The sequence below is a fragment of the Salvelinus namaycush genome, chromosome 42 (assembly GCF_016432855.1).
Source record: "Salvelinus namaycush isolate Seneca chromosome 42, SaNama_1.0, whole genome shotgun sequence".
Lineage (NCBI taxonomy): Eukaryota > Metazoa > Chordata > Actinopteri > Salmoniformes > Salmonidae > Salvelinus > Salvelinus namaycush.
This window is the reverse complement of record NC_052348.1, coordinates 1,516,790-1,531,299: the sequence shown is the minus strand read 5'-3', so window position 1 is coordinate 1,531,299 and position 14,510 is coordinate 1,516,790. Positions and strand designations below refer to the sequence as shown.

Here is a 14,510-nt window from a genome sequence, read left to right as displayed (position 1 = left end):
CTCCCTGTAGCGCTGTCTTAGGCGTCTCACAGTACGGACATTGCAATTTATTGCCCTGGCCACATCTGCATTCCTCATGCCTCCTTGCAGCATGCCTAAAGCACGTTCACGCAGATGAGCAGGGACCCTGGGCATCTTTCTTTTGGTGTTTTTCAGAGTCAGTAGAAAGGCCTCTTTAGTGTCCTAAGTTTTCATAACTGTGACCTTAATTGCCTACCGTCTATAAGTGGTTAACTGACTTGCCTAGTTAAATAAAGGTAAAAAAATATATAAAACAAAAATGAAGGACAGGAAACACACATAATGGTATCTCTTAACGGTGTACATTTCCCAGCAGTCAGGTTTACATCTAAATATTGTGAAACCCATGTGATTAAACATTAAACTATTTGTGAAAAGATGTAATGTGACGTTAACCTTCAAAATTATTAAATATGGGTTTTCATATAAAGTTAACCAAGTCAGTAACCATGCCCACAAGAGCATAGACATTACGTCGGCGTCATGGACCGCCCTTTTATACTGAAATGTATAAAACCATCTGTGACGAAATTCACATTTCATGCCAAAGAGACCCACGGTAAGCCGGACGTCTCGAATGGTCAAGACCACGGTGTAAGCGAAGGTAGCAAATGGTTAAACTCTGAGACTATCGATCACTACAGAATAAGAGCAAATCTTAGACGTGTAATTACTAGTCTGCAGCTAGAAATTACGTAAGTCTAGAACGAGAATACCGACAACCGCCGAAGCATCTATTCTATGAGAACATTTCCAAATGGTACACTAAAGTATCCATCCTAACCACCTACAACCACGAAAGACATCGTGACTTCTGGGAAAGTGAAGCAGAGACTCCGATGAATGCTACAGGACGATTGAGGATTCGATCAGAAAGACAACAAGACATACTCGTAAATATGTAAATTGCAATTTATTTTCGAATGAGCGGTCGTTCATGTAAAGTATTAATTGCTATGAGCGTAGTTATCAGCTATGAGTTTCCCGCTCTTGAGAGGTTCACACCCCCTTCCCTTTGTCTACCAAGCCATCATATCGGCTTAGCCCACTTGGGACTTTCCTATCATTGTTAGTAACCAATATCTACTGTTTGTTTGTTATGTATTTCTGTGATTATTTAGTTAGTAAATAAATAATTAAGCCAATTTGTGTATTGCTGATTCATTATGGAAACTAGAGTTTGTGCAGATAACCAAGAATTTATAAAACATCTGGAATAAGACTAATGAGGTAACGATTAATAATTCATTAAATAGAAGACTAATTGATCAGATATTAAAACATTTGAAGAGTTATATTCGGAAAATTATAACTTTGTACTCAACATTTTCCGTGGTGCCCCGACTTCCGAGTTAATTCAAGTTGACATGATTAGTTTAATCACGTAATAATAATTACACATAGAGAATTGATTTGATAAAATAAGTCTTCACATTTAATGATAGTCCAGACACGACATTTGTAACTTATTTTGTACATAATGTTTCTACCACCAACTCTTATGACCGAAAAGAGATTCTGGATATCAGGACAGTGATTACGCACCTGTTACAGGACGAAGATTTTCTCTTTAAAGAGTCGGACGCAAATTATTTACTTCAGACACCTAACAAGGCCGTCACTCGCAGGAGAAAGAGACCTCATCCAGAGGTGGTGCTCCTAGTGGCCAGGGACTTTAATGCAGGGAAACTACCTCATTCCTACCAGCACGTGCAAAGAAAAAGAAAACTCTAGACCACCTTTACTCCACACACAAAGCTCTCCCTCAGCCTCCATTTGGCAAAACTGACCGTAATTCTATCCTCCTGATTCCTGCTTACAAGCAAAAACTAAAGCAGGAAGCACAAGTGAATCAGTCAATAAAGAAGTGGTCAGATGACGCAGATGCTAAGCTACAGGACTGTTTTGCTAGCACAGACCAGAAGAATCCCAGAACATATTCCAATGGCATTGAGGACCACACCACATCAGTCACTGGCTTCATCAATAAGTGCATTGATGTCACCACAGTGACCGTACGTACATACCCCAACCAGAAGCCATGGATTACAGGCAACATCCGCACTGAGCTAAATGGTAAAGCTGCCGCTTTCAAGGAGTGGGACTCTAATCCGGAAGCTTATAAGAAACCCCGCTATGCCCTCCGACGAACCATCAAACAGGCAAAGCGTCAATACAGGACTAAGATTGAATCGTACTACACCGACTCCGACGCTCGTCGGATGTAGCAGAGCTTGCAAACTATTACAGACTACAAAGGGAAGCACAGCCACGAGCTGCCCAGTGACACAAGCCTACCAGACAAGCTAAATTACTTCTATGCTCGCTTCGAGGCAAGAAACACTGAAGCATGCATGAGAGCATCAGCTGTTCCGGATGACTGTATGATCATGTTCTCCGTAGCCAATGTGAGTAAGACCTTTTAACAGGTCAACATTCACAAGGCCGCGGGTCCAGACGGATTACTAGGATGTGTACTCCAAGCATGCGCTGACCAACTGGCAAGTGTCTTCACTGACATTTTTAACCTCTTCCTGACTGAGTCTGTAATACCAACATGTTTCAAGCAGACCACCATAGTCTCTGTACCCAAGAACACTAAATGTAACCTGCCTAAATGACTACCGACCCGTAGCACTTATGAAGTGCTTTGAAAGGCTGGTCATGGCTCACATCAACCATTATCCCAGAAACCCTAGACCCACTCCAATTAGCATACTGCCCCAACAGATCCACAGATGATGCAATCTCTATTGCACTCGACACTGCCCTTTCCTACCTGGACAAAAGGAACACCTACATGAGAATGCTATTCAGTGACTACAGCTCAGCATTCAACACCATAGTGCCCTCAAAGCTCATCAGTAAGCTAAGGACACTGGGACTAAATACTTCCCTCTGCACCTGGATCCTGGACTTCTAGATGGGCTGCCCCCAGATGGTAAAGGTAGGTAACAACACATCTGCCACACTGATCCTCAACACGGGAGCCCCTCAGGGGTGCGTGCACAGTCCCCTCCTGTACTCCCTGTTCACCCATGACTGCATGGCCAGGCACGACTCCAACACCATTATTACGTTTTCAGATGACACACTGAACAGCTAATCAAATGGCTACCCAGACTATTTGAATTGTCGTCGTCCCCCCACCCTCACACACCCCTTATTTTACACTGCTGCGGCTCTCTGGTTATTATCTCTGCATAATCACTTTAACTCTACCTACATGTACATATTACCTCAATTACATAGACTAACCTGTGCCCCCGCACATTGACTCTGTACAGGTACCCCCTGTATATAGCCTCGCTACTGTTATTTTACTGCTGCTCTTTAACTATTTATGTGCATGTTTTACTTAACGCTTATTTTTCTTGAAACTGCATTGTTGGTTAAGTAAGCATTTCACTGTAAGATCTACACCTGTTGTATTCGGCGCATGTGACAAATACCATTTGATGCTTCCAGTATGCATGTTGAAGGGGGTGTGTCATCTACGATCATTCACTTCCCTTCATTCAATTCCGGAAGTTTACTCGAAAGATGAGAGAACCATTCCTTTACCTCAAATGTCTGCATGCTTGATCTGCGGAAACACTAAGGAAGTGCTTGGGCTCCCCTTGAAGAGAGAAGTTTGTCTGGCTCAGTAAAACCTAACAAATTGTCCGCAACACGGAAATGGGCTAATTCTATGTGAATTAATGAGGCGGAAACCACCTCAATTCACACTATTGTTAAAAGATAAAACGTGTTAGAAAATCATTTGAAATTGGCAAGTAACAAGTGTTTACTGTCCTGTTGCGTAACAATCACAATTTGGAACAGTGAGTGCATTCTGACATCATGTGGATAAAAAAACTCACGCTGGGGCGACCGTTTGAGATATTTGAAACTCACATGTGAAAAGGTTCAACATTCTAAAGGCCCCATTGTGACATCACTTCCAATATTCTATTTTATTGACTGTAACATTGACCTCTTTGCCAACTACTTAGGCAAAACGTTAGAGCGCATGCAATCTTACTCCAATTCTCTACTATTCAAATCGGAACAGAAATATCGGCTGACAATCAAAAGTTACAGCAGTTTGTCGGAGTATAAAGTGATGAAAAGTAGCTAGCTAACGTCAGCGAACAGCTCTCTGTCTCTTCACTGAGCTCCCAAACAGAGCCGTTGCTATGGATTCTCCCACACACGGAGGAGCACACGGGGCAGTGAAGGCAAAAATTATTAGGAGGATGAAGAGGGTGATTGAATTTAGAACAATAGTGTAATGACGATGAAGAATTGTGAACACCAAGAAAGAAGCTACTTCCTTCTCAGGATCATACATCATGCTCTAAATAACTCAAGTGGCTAGTTTTCCTGTCTGTAAAGAGAAGGGTGGGTTGTACATTGGTCCTGCTACCCTGATTGGATAGAGCGAAGCCTTCTCCGTTCACTCGCTTCATATTTCACCTAATCACTTCTGATCGCATGTTTCGGTCTAATCATTTAGATTACTGCGGCCTCCTGTCAGCCTGCTACTATGATAAATCATCAGGCGAGGACGTTTGCTAGCAGCTACCAATGTGAATTATATCCAACATATATTATGTTTTGAGTGCAAGACACAGTCACACACACACACACACACACACACACACACCTCTGCACACTGCTCCTAATCTGCAGATTTTTTGTTCTATAAATCTGCAGATAGATTTTGGCAAAATACCTATTTAGGCATAATAAAACACTTATTTTTTCCCCGTTCACGAATATCAACTGTCATTTTATGGATACGATTACGAATAAGAATATAGCCAGGTTGTCACACCCCTAACAACAACAACAACACACTAGAATCTGATTAAAGGGAAACTTTCCAGTTTACAAAAGAAATTGCGTGTGAAAACGTCTTTGTTTTTACACGCATCAACATCGAGATTTTAATATGAAGGAGAGTTGTGTGGCCTATTCAGTTCAGTCAGTCAGCATCAGTGATTTGTATTTTTCGTTCTGAAACGGCACAGGAATGTCACGGTCTGTGTGCGTGTGCAGTGTGCGTGTAGGTCTACACTTTGTGTAGCCGTTAGCGATGATGCTAATGATAAACTACTTCTGGTGGAGATGGAAAGGCTTTCCCAAAAACCTTCTCAATTAAATGCTAACTACGAAGTGGCCTAGGCATACCTGGTAGAATGATATGATTATTTAAATCAATCTAATGGCCATTTGTTTGGCAAACTCATGCAAAACACACCCAAAATCTACATTTCTCTTTTTCCCCAGACCTCAAAAGCGGCCCCTGATGTGGGTTTAAGCATTGTTGTGGATTTTATAGGGCCCTATGTATGCTATGCTCAGTTAACTTGTGTGTGTCCCTTGGGTTTAAAGATGCTCAGAGGGAAGGGGTTCTTCTTTTTCCGCCAGTGGGTCCCTCTTCTCACTGATCTCCCTCCAGCCCAGACAGGACAATGCCTCATTGTCTTCTGTGCTCTATTATTACAGTTTCGATCTACTGTCGTATTCTAGTAGCAGAGTGTATACAAGTGTAGTAGTCAGAGTGTAGTTATTTCTGATTAAAGGTGTGATCTAACTGCTGCACAGTCCAAAGTAATATTTAATTAAAAAATATATTTCACTAGGCAAGTCAGTTAAGAACAAATTCTTATTTACAATGACGGCCTACAGCGGCCAAACACGGACGACGCTGGGCATATTGTGCACCGCCTTATGGGACCCCCAATCACGGCCGGTTGTGATACAGCCTAATAAAGGTTGATATAGTAGTACATCAAAGTAAATCAGACCAATTTTTTTTTCTACACTTAACTTTGACTATATGTACAGTAACTGCTTTGTTTTACATAGTCAAGTAAAACTTCTTCCACTACCACAAAAATACTTTTAAAGAGCTGAATCAAGTCCCACAACTTTACTTAATGTAAAGTTACCATCTAGTTCATTGTGATCTTACAGGCAAAACTTATCCTAGATCAGCACTCCTACTCTGAGATGCTTTATGAATATGTGCCTGGGGGGGGGGGGGGGGGGGGGGGGGGGTGGAGGTGACCTTCTTACTATTGAAACTCTATGGTTTATGCAGAGGTATTGTTCCGATACATAGAAAGGTCTCTTCACCTACAATAGCCTAGCCTGGTGCTCCAGTCCGTTCGTGTTTTAGCCAACTTCACACGCCATCTCTCTTGTCTCTGTGGTCTTTAGAGTGTGGACACTCTAGTGCCTCCAGTCCAATCCTTATCACTCGTTAATTCCCAGTGGAGGTGCATCTCTCATATTTCCTGTCGGCTTAAGGTCATTTATCCAGCAGGGCTCCCACTTTTAAGGGGCAATCTGGAATTAGTACATACATGTTTTAACTCAAATGGATGGCCAGTTCTTAGCTGTTTAGCAAAAAAGTGGCAGGGAGTCAGCTTTGTTGTTGTTTTAGGCTTAGTGCCAGAATGGACAGGGCTTGACCCACCCACTGTGGTTGATACTGAATCGTATTAGCACAAGCTTCTTAGGTACAAAATGGGTCAAAATCCAAAGCAAAATGTAATCTGTTACATGGAGTGTGTACCGAAATGTTGGACCAGTTTTCAATTAACTCTGCCTAGGCCGCATTTCCGGTTTCTGTTTAACACGACTATTTTCTTAGGAAGCACGTTTTATTCTCAAAACCAGAAAACAACACTGACAAGTCACCTGTTCTGACTGTCTGAGTATGCCTGTGACTCACAATGTAGACAGTCCGGAGAGTATATCCAAGTGTTGACTTTTGACATCGGTATGAGATGGAGGGCCAAGCTCACAGTGCCTCAGGAGGCCATTAGCATTCAGAGCTAGCGCTGCATGTCAAAAAGCCACGACGTCAAAAAAACAGGGTCGATGGAGGAACGGTGACCACAAGTCAGAAAAAAACGAACGTCTCAAATTCATTTTTCATAGACTTAAAGGTCTGTGCTGTGTTTCGGCGATTAGGTTGTGTTGGTAGGTTTTTGTCTGCGGAGATTGACCAATGTGTTGGATTAGGTGACCCAGACTATAACGTAATAGTTATTGTGAATGTCGAAACACATAAAGACACAGTAAATCCTCCATTATCTTGCTATAAACGCACTCCGAGTTTGTACCCATAGTACAGTATGTGTGTAGTATGTGTGTTTTGATGAATTATATGTCCCTGTAGTACACTAACCCTCAACCAACTCACTTGAGTGATTTTTTGGCACTTTGAAGATAGATTGATTATTATGTAATGGGTTTTTGACTATCTGTGAAAATCCTAGTGGATGGCTTTATATAGCATCGCTACTGCCTTAAAGTTCCTGAGACCTGAAGCACTGTCACCCCAGAAACAAAGATACCTTTTCTGGGTCAGTGGTACTGACAGAGCATCATAAGTACGTTGTGTTGTTGTGTCGTGGGTTATAATCCCGGGTCAGCTCTGGATTTACCTTCCTCTTGGCCCGGAGCTGGCCGTGGTAGTTGTCAGATGAATCCCCTGGGATCTCTCCCCCCCACAGAGTCACCCCGACGATGGTGTAGGTGATTCCCATTACCATTAGGGGCAGCAGGTAGACCAGTACCATCACAATGATATGAAACCTGGGCACGACAGGGAGAAAACCAGAATGTAAACAAAGATGAAACAACAATAAGCAAAATGGCACTGGCCCATTTTTTTAAGTGGATATGCAGGCAGAGAAGTAAAGGATGAGAGGAAGGAGGAAAATAAGAGTGAGGTAAACTAGACAGGCATGATAAAAAGAGCAGTTCAAATCTCAGAGCGAGAGAGGAGTGAGAGGACCAGGTGCACTTCCAGAGAGGAGAAAAGCAGAAGGGAAGAGAGAAGAGTGCTAGTCAGATGACGTGCTTATACTGTAACACAACAAAAAGGAGTGAGGTGAGATAACACATTGAGTTGCAGAGAGAGAGGAGTGAAAAGAAGGGCTATGCTAAGCTAGCCCAGAGCAGGCAAGCTAATCATCTCTCTCTCTCAACTGGTACAGTCACATCTTTCCATTGTCACAGCCAATGTGAGCGCTCTGGCACAATACGGCTGCCATAATGCATCATAATGCTGCCATAATACAACCCTGAAGAAGGCCATGAGCGGGAAATAACAATAAATTCACTTTTCTATCAACTTCCACTGTCCTCCAAGAGTTGCTGAATATCCTCCTCACTTCAGTTCGTTCCTCAATTCATGCACCTTGGTTGGAGAGCGAGTTAGCGGCAGTATTCCCATAATACATAAGCTGCCATAAAGTGTAACCATGTAAAACTGAGTGAAATGAAGAAGCTTATGATGATAAAAGAGGCTTAGGGTGATAAACATGTCTCATATGAAGTAGTCGTATAGAAGTCTAGAATGAGGTAGCCTGGTGCGATGTACCGCTGCCAGCATTGGTTCAGATCTGGCCTACTGCTCTTTCAGCACTCTCCTACCTTTCACCTCTATCGCTCTCTATCCAATAAAAAAACAAAATACTTCAAAGATATATACTGTATACTTTTTTTAAAGGCTTGAAGGAGGCTAGTCTACAAAGGAGGCCACAGGGCTAAAGGTGTCGTTACTCACATGAAGGGGTCGTCCTCCTTGCGGGGCCAGGCCACGTAGCAGATGGTCCGGCGGGGCAGGATGCGGATGGTGGAGTAGAAGCAGAGTGGGAAGGCCAGCACCACGGCCAGCGCCCAGATACACATGATCACCACCTTGGTGGCTGTAGCCGACAACCGGGGCTTCAGAGGGTGGATGATGGCCATGTACCTGCAGGGGTCAAGACGTTGAAATTGGGTCAAAGGTCAAACATAAGGTAAGGGAAAGGGGGATACGTAGTCAGTTGTACAACTGAATGCATTCAACTGAAATGTGTCTTCCGCATTTAATCCAACCCCTCTGAATCAGAGGAAGTCCTCTCTTTCAGGGTGTGTGGAGTCTTGGAAGTCCCATTCATGAATTTAGTTTTTGTAGTGGCAAATTACATAAATGAATGTGTGAATGTTCTTTTACATCTTTGACATGCAATTTGAATTATTTAATTCAATTCCTGTACTGAATTGATAAGGAATTGACTGCATCCTTGCTCCTGTCTGTCTCCTGTGTTTCCAAAACACAAAGACGTTCAGAAATCCACTTGTTACAATAGAAACTGCCAGACCACGTCGATTCATTCATATCAAACAAGAGGCTTTGGGGCAAAGCCACGGACAATGCTGAAACAATGGATCGTCCAAATTAGTAGGAGATTACTCTGAACACGCTGTAAGCCTGGGGACACACTTTATTATGCTGCTGCGTCCTCTTGTTTGCCTCACTTTATGACTGTCCATTACTGCGAGCCACGGCGTGTTGATGCTAATGCTAATTAGCGTCTCCTTTCCTTGAATGAAGCGCCTCGGACTCTGTTTCTGATCATTTTCAGAGCCCTGGCTGCCATCTCAATGACGGATGGAAAACTTCCAAAGTGCCAGAGAGCAGTCCCTCAACTCGTCTGTAATCACTTGGTATTTAGTCTGAGTGGCACTTGGGTCCTGGTATTGAGATGAGAGGAATTCAGAATTAATCAATTAGACTTCAGTAGCAGTGTGTGTGCAGTGCAGTGCCACGCAGGGGGCTGCTCTTTCAGGGCTTCGTTGTATTTCATCACAGAAATCTCATTATGGTGTTTTCCTGAGGGGTTAATAAGTGAGGTACAAAGTACCACAAAGCAATACCCAAGGGCAGCCAAGACCAAAATAGGTACTTGCAAAAAGGCATTTAGTCATTTCTTTAGGCATAAAAGGGGTAAAAGGTGGAAATAATGCATGAAAAGGGTAGAGGGTGAAAATACTGCACTAGCCTACACATCAGTCTTCCAAAATGTGTTCCTCTCCCTTTGCATCACAAAATTAGCAATTAACGTATATTATATATATTTCCACACTATGAGGTTGGAATAATACTGTGAAAACTATGATAATGACCTTTAAGTGTAAGAGCTGTTTGAAAAGACCGCCTGAAATCAGCTTGTTTGGCAGGATGGAGTTTTGGCCTGCCTGGTGACACCACCTCTCTGCCAATAACAGCTAATTTACTTGATCAATTGCTCTTTATTAAGAAGCTATTCTTGTTTCTTTTTTACCATTTTAAATTGTAATAAGGTACTTAATTGTTACCCAGAAATGTATTTGATATTGAGATAAAAACATCGGCATTGGATCTTTAATGATTTTCAGAGTTGTAACTTGCATAGTCTCAGCCGTTAACATCAGTTAGAGGCTACTGCGCCTAACATGACCATCTAAGAATAACGAAGAACAATGAAGTGGGAGACTTGCTTGAAGAGTGTCAACTACCAACAATGGTAAATCTGAATCAGTCCCATCTCAAAAAATACACTCGCTGACAGACTGGCACCTCGTCACACTCTTCCCTCCAAACGAGTGTGTGTGTGGGAGGATGTCTTGCCGTTTTTAATCAAAGGTGTGTGTAGGAGTCTTATCTGAAGTGCTGTTCACACAGCAAATGCGTTTCACTTCCACAGGAAATAGGGATGGAGGGGTGGAAGGGGGGCACATGTACGGTTGGCCCCCAAATTGCAACCCGGTGCCATTTCCAAGGCGACAGTCTGTCTGGATTGCGCTGCGCATCAGTTCAGCCATGAAACAATTAGGACTGGAGGTTATGTGTTTCAATCTGGGTCAAATCTATGTTCCCTTGTTCTCTTTATCTCTGGCATTGGGTGATGAAATCGAAGGGACACTTAAAAAGATGGAATTTGTCTACCTCGGCTGCAGGAAGGTCATTGAGAGCAGAGCCTAAGGGGTGTGCCTTTTGTGTTGTCGCAGAGCTGCAGGAGATACCAGTGCCTCACACTCACTACTTCTCCATTATCACACCATAGCTCTATAGTATGATGAAACATGGGGATATTCATCAATATCGAATCAGCCAGAGTCCCATTTGATATGATAATATCATTAAGTGACACCACAGAAGAGGAAGAGTCATTGAGGGATGTGTGTGTTTTGTGTGTGCCAAGCTACTTGTGTTTGATGCAAGGGTGTGTGCGTGCGTATATGTGTGTGTAGTCAGTGCAAGCGTGTGTGTTCTTTTATTTTTACAAGCCAAGTCTGGCATCTGGCTTTGGCTAGGGTATAAACAACCCTTTAGGCTTGTGGAGTTGGGAAACAATTCCTGTCTTGTCTGTCTCATCTCTTTAGCAGACCATCGGAGAATGGTGTCAACAGAAGGACAGCAACTCATAGTGTTTGACTGACACCCCATTGAGTGAATACTATTCAGTTAAAATGGCAATTCTAATCAATCTGCTGTCAAATGAGTGACTCATTTAAATTCACTGCAACCAATCAACCACTTACAGAAATAAGAGCAGAGCCGAGATGACTCTGTGTATACAATGCATACGCTGCATATCAATGCACTTCATACTCCAAACACCAGATCCATTTGTGCTACAGCCAGTTCCTATGATCATAATCAAGCCATGTTTGACATGACAAGGTGTAACCGGTGTGAAATGGCTAGCTAGTTAGTTAGCGGGGTGCGTGCAAATAGCGTTTCAAATTGGTGACATCACTCGCTCTGAGACCTTGAAGTAGTTGTTTCCCTTTCTCTGCAAGGGCCACGGCTTTTGTGGAGCGATGGGTAACGATGCTTCATAGGAGGCAGTTGTTGATGTGTGCAGAGGGTCCCTGGTTCGAGGCGAGGAGAGGGAAGGAAGCAAAACTGTTACATTGGTGCTGTGACCAGAATCACTGGTTGCTGCGGAAAAGGAGGGTGAGTGTAACCGGTGTGAAATGGCTAGTTAGCGGGGTGCGCGCTAATAGCGTTTCAAATCGGTAACGTCACTCGCTCTGAGACTTCGAAGCACCGTTACCCATTGCTCCACAAAAGCCTTCCCTTGCAGAGAAAGTCACTTCAATGTCTCAGGACGAGTGGTGTCACGGATTGAAACGCTGTTAGCGCGCACCCCGCTTACTAGCTAGCCATTTCACACCGGTTACAAAGGCATAACAATGACCATAGGAATTGACAAGACAGCACAGATCCAAGCATACTATAAATATTTAACTACACACAATTATCTAAGGGGTGGTGTTTCTCTGCATGGTCAACGTTTGTGAAGTGGAGGCACAATAACACAACCCCCCGAGGAACCTCCATTACTGGAATGGGTAGGTGTAGGCTTCCCCAGTAAACACCCCTGAAGACGCCATGAATAAGTTATTAGCGTCTGAAAATGAGCAATAATAGTGCGGGCTTGCGCCTATTTGTCAAAGGACTGATTTGTTATTTCCAAGCTGTCTTGGCGGTGCGTTTTCCAAATGTAGGTTTTGGTTTCCTTGAGTATAAGTAAAGTAAAATGGATGCTGATGTTTGTGTTGATAAATGTATTTTTCCTTTTTGGTCGTATGAGTGTATACCTACACACACGCGCACTCACAAGCATGTGTACACACACTGCCACCCCCTACACAGATGCAAGCATATGCTCGCACGTGCACGCATGCACGCACGCACGCACACAAAATACTCTGCCACCCCACATGCAAGCAGGCCATCAGTGTCATGTCAATGTGACGTTCTACTTGCTACACAGAGCGTGTTGTTTTGAGAGTGGAGGAGCAGAAGGGAAGAGCGTCATTTTCCCCTACTGTACCTTATTCATTGATTATGCGTAAGTGCAATAGCTTTAGTCCAGTTTTTCGCAAGTACTCATTAACTTGTTGCTAGTGGTTGTACTAAATGATTCTCTAATTACACAAGATTGTGTATACAATGTGAAAATAATCCATGTAGCTAGATAGCTAGAGTTTCTTCTCACTAGTATTTCCTTGGCTTCATACATCTTAGTATGTGGAAGTGACGCAACGTGAGCACAACATGGACAATATAGCAGCTTTCATTGATTTCAAAGGAATCATTCCCTCAATGGCTGACGGCAACGCCAGATACCAGATGGCTATAGTGTAGCAGGGCCATAATGATGACAAACCTACAATTACTGATATGCCAGAACATGCTACAGAAGCCTGACATCAGCTTCGTCTAGATTTACAGTTTGAATCACAAGGACATTTCCAACACACAACCTGTAATATAGCTGTGCTCTGCATTGATGTCGTCAGTCTGGATATTCCATCTCTTGATATGACTGCCAAGGTAAGTTAAGATGGAATATAATATTTTTCACCTCCCCCGACTCCCATGAATAAGATGAAAAGCATTACTAAGTTCACGGTTACTAATAGTTTTAATCTTTTCATTATCTTCTGTGGTCGGTGCTGCTTTGAACCTCTCCACTGACTCATCTGCTTCACACACACACAAAAAGGTATAAATGTACGCACATGCATGTACGCAGGCATCCACATACACAAATTCATGATTACAGATGCAATATACTGCCTTCCCCAGCAGACACACACACTACTGCCTGGATAGAATAAACAATGAAATGCACATTTCCTTAAACAGGAAAAAATGTAACCATGGTGTGTGATCTCAATTCAATAACAATTTAAGGGATACCAATTCCCTACAACCTCATCAGCATCACCATGTAGAGTGAATCCTGTGTTTTCTTTTACTGGTAGAAAATGCTTGTAAAGAATCATGAGAAGTGTTGAATAATAACGTTTATAGATCATCATCATAATTAATCATAATAAATAAATACCGTTAGTGATTTAAAAAGTAGGCATGATCAGCATCAGTTGCCTACCTATCAACGGCAATTGCAGTCATCGAATAGATGCTTGCGAACACGGAGGTGACGGGGAAAAAGTTTTGAAACCTGCAATAAGCCTCTCCGAAGTACCAGTCTCCGTGGGCAGCGTATATGAAATTAATTAAAGTGTTGAAGGCGGCCATAGATGCGTCCGAAAATGCCAAGTTCAAAAGGAAGTAGTTGGTGACTGTCCGCATTCGTTTGTGGGCGAGAATTATCCATATGACAATGAGGTTTCCGAACACAGCCACCGCCAAAACGGAGCTGTAGGCGACCGACCACAGGGCAATGCGCCAAGGCGGCTGAACAAACTGATTCGTAAAGTTCCCCGTAGTTATGTTCGATCCATTGAGTGCCACAACTGCCATTCTGACTTCTATGTTCACTTCCTACTGTGGAACAAGTCGTTTTTTCAGGCTGTGTCCTTGAAATGTTTGGAGAAACAGAGTAGATAGCTGCACCACTGCGCGCAACGCACCTCTCCACAAAACGCCAGTAAAAATACTCTCAACTTTGAAGAAGACGACCTGTCAACTTCGACTCCACCGCAGTTGCCTGAGCGCATCCCATTTAGAATGTTAGTTTTGAGTGCACGCCACTATTTCGGTAAAGATGGCAAGGTGCGAAGTATAGTTTCAATTCGCATCCTGTTGAATGTGAGCGCGGTGGCACGGCGGAGCCCCCAAGCCTCTGCAGTATAAACTGTGCCCGCACATAATGACGTACCACCAGTTTCAGCTGGCACAAATAGACTAGAAAGCT

The 14,510-nt window shown here is 43.1% G+C and overlaps 1 protein-coding gene across 1 annotated transcript in view; it reads right to left on the bottom strand.

Annotated features, from left to right (window-relative positions):
* Positions 1-14,098, bottom strand: part of LOC120034709 (neuromedin-K receptor-like) — a 36,315-nt gene extending 22,217 nt beyond the window's left edge. The window contains exons 1-3 of the mRNA XM_038981316.1: positions 13,743-14,098; positions 8,594-8,782; positions 7,467-7,617 (exon numbers count right to left, since the gene is read on the bottom strand). Coding sequence (XP_038837244.1) covers positions 7,467-7,617; positions 8,594-8,782; positions 13,743-13,945 — 543 coding nt within the window. The 5' untranslated portion in view covers positions 13,946-14,098. The remainder of the gene's footprint in view (positions 1-7,466; positions 7,618-8,593; positions 8,783-13,742) is intronic.
* Positions 14,099-14,510: the final 412 nt, after the last annotated feature.